Source organism: Panthera uncia, chromosome F1, assembly GCF_023721935.1.
Source record: "Panthera uncia isolate 11264 chromosome F1, Puncia_PCG_1.0, whole genome shotgun sequence".
In the NCBI taxonomy this organism is placed as follows: Eukaryota; Metazoa; Chordata; class Mammalia; order Carnivora; family Felidae; genus Panthera; species Panthera uncia.
Genome location: NC_064813.1, coordinates 7,834,930 through 7,848,317, shown reverse-complemented (window position 1 = coordinate 7,848,317; position 13,388 = coordinate 7,834,930). Strand labels below are relative to the sequence as shown.

General features: G+C 38.9%; 1 protein-coding gene across 1 annotated transcript in view; it reads left to right on the top strand.

Moving 5' to 3' along the window:
- The first annotated feature begins 5,353 nt into the window (after window positions 1–5,353).
- Window positions 5,354–13,388, top strand: part of WDR64 (WD repeat domain 64) — a 149,936-nt gene continuing 141,901 nt past the window's right edge. Inside the window, exons 1-2 of the mRNA XM_049633850.1 lie at window positions 5,354–5,686; window positions 10,924–11,054. Of these exons, the coding sequence (XP_049489807.1) occupies window positions 5,542–5,686; window positions 10,924–11,054 (276 nt within the window). The 5' untranslated portion in view covers window positions 5,354–5,541. The remainder of the gene's footprint in view (window positions 5,687–10,923; window positions 11,055–13,388) is intronic.

The window sequence follows — 13,388 nt, the reverse complement described above, 5'->3', positions numbered from 1 at the left end:
GGGAGAGAGTGAAAAGATTATTTTGTACAAATGGTTATGGATAGCCATGCTAAGTTCTGCAAGCACAGGGAGGATGTACTGGGTTAGGACTGTTCTTAGCATTTTGGAGGAAAAACAAGGAAACCAATGTGGCTGGAGCAGAGGGCAATTAAGAAATGAGGGCAGAAATATGGGTGAGCAGTGATTGGGCAGATCATGCAGGGCCATGGCCATTTTTTTTTTTTTTTAATTTTTTTTTTCAACGTTTTTTATTTATTTTTGGGACAGAGAGAGACAGAGCATGAACGGGGGGAGGGGCAGAGAGAGAGGGAGACACAGAATCGGAAACAGGCTCCAGGCTCCGAGCCGTCAGCCCAGAGCCTGACGCGGGGCTCGAACTCACGGACCGCGAGATCGTGACCTGGCTGAAGTCGGACGCTTAACCGACTGCGCCATCCAGGCGCCCCTGGCCATTTTAATAAAAGGACTTTTGCTTTTACTTTCTCAGAGTAAAGTCCAGGGAAACCTATATGGGAGAAGAATAATAGCAAGGAAGGAAAAAGAGGAGTAAGAGGCTTTTGGCAAATGTGTAAGGATTTTGATAGAGTCATTATTATAATACTATTAACTGTTAAAGATATTTATTATACTCAACAGAAGCAGACTAATACCAGAAATATGATTTATATTGTCAGTAATGATATATATTTTTATTTATTTTCAGAAGTATGTTATGATAGGAGATGGCAAAATACCACACCTTAAAAAGCAAATGCATAAGGACAGACATAGACCAATGGAACAGAATAAGCAAATGCATAAGGACAGACATAGATCAATGGAACAGAATAGTCAAGATATAACCCTTCACATATATGGTCAATTGATTTTTGACAAGGCTGTCAAGACCATTCAATGGGGAAAGGAAAGTCTTTCCAACAAATGGTGGTAGGAAACCCGGATGTCCAAATGCAAACAAAAAACAAACAAAAAAATCAAGTTGGACCTTTCTCTTATACCATTTAGAAAAATTGACTCAAAAAGGAGCAAACCACTAAACTTAAACACTAAAACTATAGAACTCTTAGAAGAAAACATAGGATAAAAGTCTTCATTGCATTGGCTTTGGCAATGATTTCTTCAATATGGCACCAAAGGCATAGGCAACATAAGAAAAAATACATAAATGAACTCCAACAAAATTTAAAACTTTTGTGCATCAAATGACACTATCAAGAGAGTGAAATGACAGTGAATAAAATATTTGTGAATCATAGATCTATGAAGGATTAATATATAGAATATAAAAAGAACTCCTGCAACTCAACAATAACAACAACAAAAAACCCCAAGCAACCCAATTCAAAAATGGGCAAAGGACTTAGACATTCCTTCAAAGATACACAAATGGCCGACAAGTGCATAAAAAGATGCTCAATATCATTAGTCACTACAGAAATGCAAATCAAAACCACAATGAAATATCACTTCACACCTGCTAGAATGGCTATTCTCAAAAAGTAAAAACTAAAACAAAAACTGGAAAATAATAAGTGTTGGCAAGGATGCGGAGAAATTATAACCCTGGTGTGCTGCTGCTGAGAATGTAAGATGGTGTAGCCACTATGCAAACAGTGTGGCAGCTCCTCAAAAAGTTAAGCATAGAATTATCATATGATCCAGTAATTACATATATCTATCTATCTAATCTCCAAAAGAATTGAAAGCAGGGACTTCAATAGATATTTGTACACTGATGTTCATAGCAGCCAAAATGTGGAAATGAACCACATGTCCATTATCAGACAAATGGATAAACCAAATGTGGCATAAAATGGGATCGTATTCAGTCTATAGAAAGGAATGAATTTCTAGTACATTACAACATGGATAAACCTTGAAAAAATTATGCTAAGTGAAATAAGTCAGACACAGAAGGATGAATATTGTATGATTCCACTTACATGCAGTACCTAGAATAGGCAAATTCATGGAGATGGAAAGTCAGGGGCTGAGGACTGAGGTGGGAGGAAATGGGAGTTAGTGGTTAAGATCACAGAGCTTCAGTGTGGGATGATGAAAAAGTTCTGAAATAGACAGTGGTGATGGTTGCATAACATTGTAAGTGTGCTTCAAGCCACTGACTTGTGTACACTTTTATGTTATGTATATTTTCACAATAAAAAAGTAGATGCAAATTGTGCCTGCATTTCTCAGAGTAGGAAAAGGAAACAGATGCAACCAGCTTATTGAGCAAGCTGGACTCAGCAGGTGTAAGCAGAAAGTAACTTTACTCTCTCCCATTACTGATTTCAAATGTCTTCTCTGCACCTGTTCTTTAACTGCCTTTGAATGATATTTTATGAGGTTCCAAAGCCTGTCTTCCTTGATTGGTAAAGTTGTCATCTGATGTTGGCACCCTCAGATTGTAGCAGATTTTAAGTGCTGTCATTTTCTAGGGTGATTTGTGGGTTCTTTTGAGGACCTGAAGTGACAGAGATCTTTCTCTCACAAGTCCCTTGACAGAGGTAATGCCTTTGTCAGCTGTCTGCTTGCATCTCCCCCTAGGACCCTGGTTAGGGCCCCCAGACCCTGCAGGCAGTCTTCTCCAGTAGGGGCCCTCAGAGTCTAGCATCTACTCCTCTCGAAATGTATGCATTCTAGTCACACCAAATTCTGGGTGTGGACTGCTGTGGAGAACTGGCCAGCCTCAGTTTCTCCCCTCTGGTGCCCACTGGGTAGAAAGAAATTGAGAAAAGTCTCGGCCCTTTGACTGCTCTGAAATTCCAAGGAACTGTTAACTAGTGCTCTCCTCGATCTCCTAAGAAACTACCTTCTCTTCAGTAGTTTGAAGGTGAGGATGAGCTACTACCTGCAGAACTGGCTTCCCAGTATCTCTGTGCATCTTCCTGCATGGACTGTGCAGCCCTGTCCTTTAGAATGGGGGAGTTCTTCAGTTGTATTGTGGGGCCACTTCCAAGGCATCAAGGGGTCCATTTTAATATCTTCCTACACTGGAGCATTAAATCATCCATGTGCCTATATTCCAAGCAAATCCTTTATAAAATACAAGGGGGCAGTGAGGGGGAATGGAGACATGTTTTATCTGTCATTCTTGCATGGGATCACTGATAACCCCCAGCCTTCCGCATCATACACATGTCATGTGAGAGGGAACTTCAACACTTGCACAATCAAGTAAACTTCCAAGGACTGGGATGCATGCTTCCCTACTCTCTCTAACCTTGGTCCCTGGTGGGAAACAGAGCCCTTACAGAAATATCTTGCCAAATGTATCTGCATCTTTTCCTGCCTTATGAAACATAATTTAATGAATGTAGTTGAATTAAAAAAGAGAGGGAGAGAGAGAATCTTGCATGTCTTCAGTTCTGAATGTCAGTTCTCCTAGTGCATATAGCTCCTCAGATGCGTAGGAATCAGCTTGATGTATAAACTGTGTATCTGTCCACATTCCCCTTCCCCAATGCAGACGTTTAAACAAATGCATACATGTGTTTAAAAATGAAATTTCACTGAGAACCTTGCCCTTAAAAGCAGAGAGAGAGATATATCTCCACACCAATACCCATTGTAGTGAAATTTTTATACACTTGGGAGAAAAAGAACATTTATAAGCTTCCTGTGTGTGCATGTGTGTAAGGGGCAGGGGATAAAAACAAGTTATGTACAAAGAATCAGGGATAGACTAGCTTATGATTAGCAGCAGAAACTGATTTGAAAAGACTTCTTGTAACAACATGAGAAACAAAAGACAGTGGAATAAAATCTTCAGAATATTAAACGAAAGTGATTTCCAACCTAGGATTCTATACCCAACCTAATATCAATCAAATGCAAGAGAAGGTCAAGAATATTTTCAAACATGCAAGGTATAACAAAAATGTATTTTCCAGGCACTATTTTTGTACGTAAGCCACCAAAATGAGGGAATAACAAGAAAGGCATAGGAGATTGGATAAGGAAATTTCCCAAGTGATGGCAAAGGTGGAGAGCAGTATAACAGCTATGCCCTGATACACAGATGGCATCAGTCCAGGCTTCAGGAATGGGACTCAAGAGACAGGCACATGGAGGGGTGACATCAGGATGCCTTCTCTTGTATCATCTTTTTAGACTAGCTCGGGGAAACCATTTCACCTTGTAAATGTACTTTATTTTTTCAAGTTTATTTATTTTTTAGCAATCTGTACACCCAACATGGGGCTCAGTCTCATGATCCTGAGATCAAGCGTCACGTGTTCTTCCAACTGAGCCAGCAAGGCACCCCTCTAGAACAGTTTTTGATTTACTGAAAAACAGAAGATAGTGCAGACAGTTCCCATATACCTACTCACCCAGTTTCTCTTTTTATTAACATCTGGTACTAGTGTACTTGTTACGACTGAGGAAACAGTTTTGATACTCGCTAATAACTAAAGGCCCCAGCTTAGCCAGATTGCTTTAGTTTTTACCTAATGTCTTTTTGTGTTCCAGGATCCCCACCAGGATGCCACATTACACTGAGTAATCAAATCTCCTTAGGCTTCTCTCGACTGCGATAGTTTCTCAGACATTCCTCATTTCTCATGACCTTGATAGTTTGAGAAGGGCTGGTCAGGGTTTTTTGTTTTGTTTTGTTTTACCGAAGTACAGTTGACAAACAATGTCATATTCATTTCAGGTGTACAACATGTGGCTTGACATTACTCAATGCTCACCATAAGTGTAGCTATCATCTGTTACCATCCTATATCATTACAATATTATTGACTATATTCCCCATGCTGCATTCAACTAATAACATCTTGAAGAACTTTCGTCTCAATCAAAAACTACCCCTTCCCCACTCCTGCCTCACTTGATCATTTCCACTGAAGGTCAATGCATAAAGGAAGAAGAAACTTCTTTATTCCCTAGGACCTCTAAAGATATCTTTATTTGGGACAGAAATGACAAATGCTGAAATATACCTTCATCTTGAGAAGTTTTTGGTTCCATATCCAGCAAAGCTACAAGAATGAGTGGTAAGGTGACTCTCCACAGCATTTTGAGGAAGGCAGATGGTTTGAGGTAGGAAGAGATCTAGGAGAGGGAAAGTAATGCCAAGTCTCTTTCACTGGCCTTTACCTATTCGACTTCCCTCCAGACAGTGTACATACATACACACACACACACACACACACACACACACACACACACACGCGCACGCACAGTTTGTGGGGAAGGAAAGCTTAATGCCCTCATTATGAAGGAAGGGGAGGTGACAGAGATATTATGATGCAATGAGGGCCATTTGAAGGACACTGGTAACATTATGAGGTCAGGATACTTACTGAAATGTTTGCATATATGAAATGCATTAGATTAAGTCAGGGTTCCTCCCTGCTAACATCCTAGTGACGACTCTGACTCCTACCCACAGTATGGGATTTTAAGACCGAAGGAATGAGACCTGGGACAAAACTGAGACAGCAGGGAGGCACTGTACCAACTGGAAGGTTTTCCAAGTTGGCAAATTTGTGCTGTTTATTTCTGTACAGAAATAAATAACTCTATGTCCCTATGGATATCAAGGAGGGAAAGCATTTAAACACTGCACTTCAGATTAGCCATTTCAAGACAGCCTTGAAAGGGTTTGAAAAATTGATTGAACATGTAGCAGCCCAGAAAAGAGATGAAAGAGCAGGCCTGTTTATACAAAAAGAAGGTAAGATCAGTGATTATAGGGCACCCAATTGGGTCTGTGGTTAGAACTGTCCAATGTTTTAAGCCACCAAAGAGAAGCAATGTTGCTTAATAGCAAAGACATTGAATGGGAGGCCTGAGTTCTGACTCTGTCCCTAACTAGCTAAGTCATCCTGGGGAAGCTTTGTTCATTTCCTTGAACCTAAATTTGAGACATCAAAAGTAAAATTAAGGGGTTTCATTAAGTGGCATCTAAGAATTCTTCTGTGGGATCTACCTCTGATGTCTTGCTGGTTGACCTGGGATTCCCAGTAGTGCACAGTGACCATTAGCGAGCCATAGAAGCTGCCCTGCCACCTCTTAAGGGTATCATGAGACCATAAAGACATTCATAAGCAGGGCAAAGTTTTTCTGAAACTTTTGTTCACTGCCTGGGCCTCCCCTTATGTCTCTAGGCTGGAATAATTTGGAGCATGCCAAGGTAAGGGGAACAAGGTAGGCAGTGGTCTGCCAGGATCATTAACAGCAGAAATACCAACACAGAATGGAAAGTACACCACCATGGTCAGGACTCAAGGGGACAACTTTGGGGCACTGACGACAGCAGTGACAAATAAGGCTTAACAGCAGAGTAAAAGACTAATGGAACAAATCCTGCTGTTACAAGAAAAGCAGCAGAGCCCATACAATTGCAAAGGGGTCAGCATGGCCAGCCTCTTAACGTGCCAGGCTGGACAGCCACAAATGAGTTAAATTGTTGACTTTCCATATCAAACACAAAACTGGTATTATTTGAATAGTGTTTAAGAATTTGTAAATCACCTTAATAAATATAATTTAATTGATTCTCACAACAAATATTACTGTTATTGCTATCACCCCCATTTTACTTGTCACCCCAAGTCACTCAACCTCTATGTGTTAGAGCTAAGACTCAGGGCTTCTGGATGTAGTATTTAGATGATTGTGAACTTGGCTGGGCTTTCTAAACCTGTAGACAAAACTTTTATTTTTTAATTTTTATATAGTTAAAAAAATGTTCCCCAGTCTGTTTACCTGTAATTATCTGTAATTGATTTTCCAAACCCTTACCACTTTTGTTGAACCCTGTCTGGATCTCAGCTCCCCTTGGCCAAGCTTACATCATCATAAGAAAAAGCAATGCCAAAAGACAAGAATTCTCTCAAACTCCCTTTACTCCACTTCTGAGTTTCCCAAACCAGCACCTTTCATTCTTCTATCCCTCCTTTTCTCCAAAGCCATCACTCTACTGCAACAACTTCAAAATCTCCTTTTTTTTTTGGCTTTGTCCTCTCAAACTAAAAATATACCCAAACGTCCTGACCTTGACTTGTTCTTCCCTATAAGCTGCCACTGTATGCCTTTGCTTTGATTCACCACTAAATTTCCCCACAGTGTCACCACTTAATTTTCAATCTACTCAAGTCTGACTTCTCTCATCACTTTGCTGAAAATGCTCTTACCAAGGTATTTCATCACCTTAATACGGCTGCCGAATTCAATCAATTGTTTTCATTTTCCAGCTTACTTGGCTATTTCACTGCATTAGCAGCTTGCTGCCTCTGCTTCCAGAAACTGTCTCCTTCTGGGTGTCTCATCACACCTCTCTCTTTTTTTCCCTTTCTCATTCTTTCTTTGCCTCTTTTTTTTTTTTTTTTTTTTTTTTTTAGCCTTGCCTGTGTTCTCTATCAACCTTAAAGCAGAGACTCCATCTACATAGTCTCCTGAGCCAGATATCTTGCTATAACCTTTGACTATTTCATGATGGTATCTCACTCTTGGGTTATTACAACAGCCTTTCAATATAATAGTCTTCTTGCCAAGTGTTATTGCCTTATTTTTGAAAATTTTTTAGACAAAGAGAGAAAGAGAACATGAGTGGGGGAGAGGGGGAAAGGAGGAGAGAGAGAATCTTAACCAGGTTCCATGCTCAGCTGGAACCCAATGCGAGGCTCGATCCCACCACCCTGGGATCATGACTTGAGTCAAAATCAAGAGTGGGATGTTCAACCAACTGAGCCACCCAGGTGCCCCAAGAGTTATTCTTTTAATTTTTTTTTTAAACTGACACATTGCTGGCTTATTAACTCAGCATTAAAGTCCATATATGTTAACTTGACATTCGGGGCTATTCCCAGCCATGCCTCAATCTACCTTTCCAGCCTCAGCTCCTGGAACTTCCCTTCATAAACTTTCTGTCCTAATATGAACTTGTCAGCATTCCCAATGACTTATGACTCTGATTTTGCACGTGTCATTCCCCAAGTGTAGAGTGCCTTTCCTCCCTTTTTTGTGCCTATAACTTTCGCTCATCTTTTAAGACCCAAATCAAATGTCATCTCTTTGTAAGAACTTTCCCCAGGCAAAGCCATCCTTAGCATACTGTTAACTTGCCATCTTGAGGAATTTCCCTGCTGCACCTAACCTGCTGAAATGTGTGTGTTCCTGCCTCTTCTTTGCCGTAGCACTTGAACTGTGAGTGCTTTGAAGGCTTTATAACCTTATGGTTAGCCCAGAGTCTTATATCCAAGAAGTACTCTTGAAATGTGTGCTAAGCAAACAAGTTAATCTTGCTTTCACTTAAAGCTTGCAATCACAAAGCCACATTGAAAAACTTCCTTCCTCTATAGTATATATGTTTATGTGTATGTATATGTAAATATGTATCTATACAGAAAGAATATATTTTAATATAGCAATATATATTTTATATAATATTATACTATAATATGCCACAGTATAGTGTACAATAGATATGTAGATATACAGTATAGATTTGATAGAAAATAATAAGTACAGATAAATTTCCTTCCATGAGAGAGGGACTGACCTAAAAGATTGAGAAAGAAGAAATATAATCTTAACTTTCATCAGACTTCTAATACTAGCATATATTCATATTTATTCATAAGTACTGGAAAATAGGGTCTACTTCTCATGATAGGCAAGAAGCTAAGAACTAGAGAGAATGTTTTTAATGTAACAGTGTCTATCTCAAAAATGATGTCAAGGAATTCACCCAAGGAATTCATCTGTGTAATATTACTGTTCGATCATCTTGTCAGTGACCTGAGAGAATTAAAATAATCCAGGAAAGGAAAGTTTCATCATCCTCATCCAGTGGCATTTACAGTGAGACTCATTTATAAGGAGACACATCATACTCACAATGGTGTGAATTTAAAGCAGCTAAACTATTTGAATATCTCATAGGAATTTTACATTTAATAAGACCAAGAGGGAATGCTTTATTCTCCCGCCTCCAAGACCCATGGTCCTTCCTCAGTTGCTTCTGTTTGGGTAAATAACACCAATACTTGCTGAGTTTTAAAACCAAAACCGTGAGTGTCATTCTAGAACAGGATTTTTCAACTTTGGCACTATTGACATTTGGGGCTGGATGATTCTTTGTTCTGTGTATGTGTATGTGGGGTGAGGGAGGGGCTATCCTGTGCATCGTGGGATGGTTAGTATCTCTGGCCTCTACCTACTAGATGACATAGCACTTCCATTCCTAACTGCAACAATCAAAATTGTCCACAGTCAACATTGCCAATGTCCCTGTGGGAGATAGACGGCAAATCCTCCCCTGGATGAGACCTGTTGCTCTGGAATCCTGCTTGTCCTTCACTCCCCACTCCTGCCCCCAACAGCTTCCAATCAGTTATAAGTCTTTGTCATTCTACTTCCAACCATATCTCGCCATCGCCAGTGCTACCTCTCAGTGTCTATATCACTTATCATCCAATTGAGGACACTTTCAAGAGTGAAAGGGTTTGTTATTATTAACTAATTTGAGAATATCAGTATAAATTGGACTTTCCAAGACAGCCCAGGATGTACATTGGCTAGTGCATCGTTCTGGCCAAGCCTCTACTACCTGAATCCCAGATTAATGCACTAGCCCTTGCTAGGTTTATAGCTGTCACTCTTATAGCTGTCACTCTTTATAGCTGTCCTTACAGCAGCCAGTGTGCTTTGAGAAAAGTTTAAGGCAATACCTTACCATCATGCTTACTCTCATGCTTAGAATAAATTACAAACTACTGACTCCAGCTTAACCCTCCTTCTTGGTAATCTCACCTCACAGTGCTTTCCCTGTCCTCACTATGCTCCATATCCATACACCTTCTCAGAACATGAGTCTTTGGTTGGCCTCTGCCTAAAATGCTGTTATCTAGCTTTACACATGGCTGAATTCTTTTTGCTTATTAGGTCTTAGCTTAACTGTTTTTACTTGTGTCCTTAGAAAGGCTTCCCTGCCCACCAACACTGATAGATAGAGAATTCTCTCATAGCTCCCTATTGGTTTCCTTCCCAGAACTTAGCTCACTCTATACCTAATAACTTTTACTTTGCTCCTAAGGTATAATATACATACATTGGAGCCCAAAGAACACAACTAATCTTAAGTATATAGCACGGCAAATTTGGACATTGGTAAACATACCTGCAGCTGCCAACCAGGTCCAGACAAAGAACATTTCTAGCATCCCAGAGTCTCCTCATGTCCTGTCACCTCTCACATTAGATAACCATTAATCTAATGTCCGTCTCTAGTAATTAGTCTTGCCCATCACAATCTGTAAATACTTTATTTGTTGGTTTACTTGTTGATTTGCTGTGTCTTCCACTAGGACATAAATTCCCAGAGGAAGGGAACTTGTCTATCTAATTTTGCATTCTAATTCCAGTGTCTAGCTCAGTTCCCACACATAACAAATTCTCAGTGCACCTTTGCTTCTAATTCCTTCTTGCCTTTAGACAGAACAGTAGCTCCCAAGTGAATCACCAAGTTTGGCAAAATCAATATTCAAGTATGGTGTGTGTGTGTGTGTGTGTGTGTGTGTGGTGTCAAAATAGGTTCAAAGAACCTATCAAGAATTACTCCCTTTCCTTGAAGATGGGCTGTAGCAGACACTCTTGATTGGTAAAAATTTTCCTGACAGGAAGGAAGTAATCCACTTTCTGATCTTTGTATTCCTGAATAAAACTCCTAAAATAGTTGAAATATAAGTTTTGGAGGAAAAACTAAACACCAAAGTAAAATATTTTCTTCTAATATTTTAATCAAGGGACGAGTTCTCTTTCTAATTAAAAGAACCTTAAAATGCAGCAGAATCTGGTTTTAATAGGTTGAAATAATGAAATAGATTAGAAAATAGAAAAGGGAGCTGAGAAATGCAATATAGTCCTTGGAGTCTGATAACGATGTTCCTGCACTTTGTTACAATGCAGATGCAATTGATTATGACAAGTTTTATGCAGCCGTGGAGGAACTCTTTGGTCCAGAAGTGAAGAATCAAGATGTGAAATGTTTTTACAGGAAGCTCTGCAACAACCCTGATGTGTCTGTAGACTGGTGTGAGGTAGTCACTTTTCATGTTCATTGTATGAAATCTGGGTATTATTTCTCCTTGTTCAGGATGAATAATTTAATCAAAAAGTTACTCCCACAGGGGTTAAGCTCACAATGTGTACATGGTATGTGTAAACTCCATAAAGATATGGCCACCATTAGGGTTCCTGCGTGGTTCAGTCTATTAAGCATCTGACTCTTGATTTCAGCTCAGCGAAATCAAGACCTGAGCGAAAATTGGATGCTTAACTGACTGTCAGCTCTGTGCTGACAGCTTACAGCCTGGAGCCTGCTTCATATTCTGTGTTTCCCTCTCTCTCTGCCCCTTTCCTGCTCACGTTCTGCCTATCTCTCAAAAATAAATTTTAAATTTTTGTAAAAAAATTTGTTAAAAAAACAAGAATAACAAATAGTAGAAAATGTCAACTGATAAATCTATCAAGGAATGTATAAGACTATCACACTTACCTGAAGGATTAAGAGAAGATCTGGAAAATTATTAAGGCACTCAATTTACAAAGATCTCAATTGTCCCCAGTAATTTGTTAATATTTATAAATGTAATAATTCAATAAAATAGATTTTTGGAATTAATACAGCTAAGCTAATAGATACCCAACACATCAGTAATTGAATTTTAATACATCTCTTCTCAATTTAATAATTCTTATAAATATTTCAGGTTGCTTTTAGAAATTGAAAAACATTCTCACAAACTTCTGGTGAGTACTAACAAGCCTGGAAGCTTCAGTCTCCAGATTAGCATGAAGATTCTACTGTGTACCATATTTTTAAAGCTTTTTCTTTTTTCAAGAAATGAAAAGTAAAAATATGATGTTCACTTAGATCTTTACTTGATTATGATATCAAAAGCAAATATATGAAAGCACCCTATGTATAAAAATATATATCTAGGTGGAAGTGGAAAGGGATTACCAGAGAACAAGGCTCATGTATCAAAGACAACGAATTGTAATTGCCAAGCTTACTTCTTTTTCCTTTTTTCTCTCCCTCCTTTCCTCCCTTCCATCTTTCCTTTTTGTTTCTTTTCTTTTCTTTCTTTTTTTTTAAAAGCCTGTTGTGCCCATGGAAATGTTTTAGCAGAGCTTGCATTATAAATATTTAAGCCTTCTGGGGGCGCCTGGGTGGCTCAGTCGGTTAGGTCGACTTCGGCTCAGGTCATGATCTCGCGGTCTGTGAGTTCGAGCCCCGCGTCTGGCTCTGTGCTCACAGCTCAGAGCCTGGAGCCTGTTTCGGGTTCTGTGTCTCACTCTCTCTCTGACCCTCCCCTGTTCATGCTCTGTCTCTCTCTGTCTCAAAAATAAACGTTAAAAAAATTTTTTTTAAAGTAAATAAATATTTAAGCCTTCTATTCAATGGTCACTTTTCCAACATGTCTTGGGTTTTCAGCTGAAGATTTCTGAGATTTCCAGCATGATTACCTGATTTCTATACAATTGTGACCTGTTTTTCTGGAACTACCACGAATTAATGTTTGTGTTGCTAAAATTAGAGTGAATTATGGTCATCTTGTCAGAATACGCTAAATGGAACTTTAAAGTAACTGCTGGTTATTCCTAAAGATAGAACACCTGAAATGAAGGTTGGGCCAGGACCTGATATGCCCCCTGCTTAGATGGTTCAGGTCACACCAGACAGCTGTATTAGTAAGACAGTCAAAGAATGACTGAGAAACATTGGATTGTTTTTCCTCAGTGAAGGTACAACACAAAATCTCAAAGAAGCTTCACTAGGAAAGACCATCATCCTTGAGGTTGAACCCTTAGAAACTCTAGACCTGCACTGCCCAAAACACTTCTTCTAGTTACATGAGGCTATTTAGTACTGGAAATGTAACTAGTCTCAATTGAAATATGCTGTAATTGTAAAATACACACCGGATTTCAAAGATGTAATACACAAAAAGATTATAAAATATCTTACTATCGGTTACATGTTGAAATTATATTTTGGACATATTGGATTAAACAAATACACTATTAAAATTAATTCTTTTTTTTTTTACATTTTTTCATGTGGCTACTGGAAACTTTAAAGTTATATATATTGTTCTCATTATATTTTTATCGGTAAGGACAGAAACTGTCAAAATAGACATAGAAGGAATTCCTCCTGATCAACAAAGATGGATTTTTGTTGACAAACAACGGAAAGATGGACAGACCATAGAAAGTATTCAACTTTGTTCTTTGGGAACAGTATCAGAAAAAATAAGAAGATATTTGTCGTTGTTCTCCAAGAGCATAAGAATAAGAGAAAAAAGTTTAATATAGTGTGTTTAAATATCACAAGTTCAAAGAAAATGATATAAGTAGCCACCATG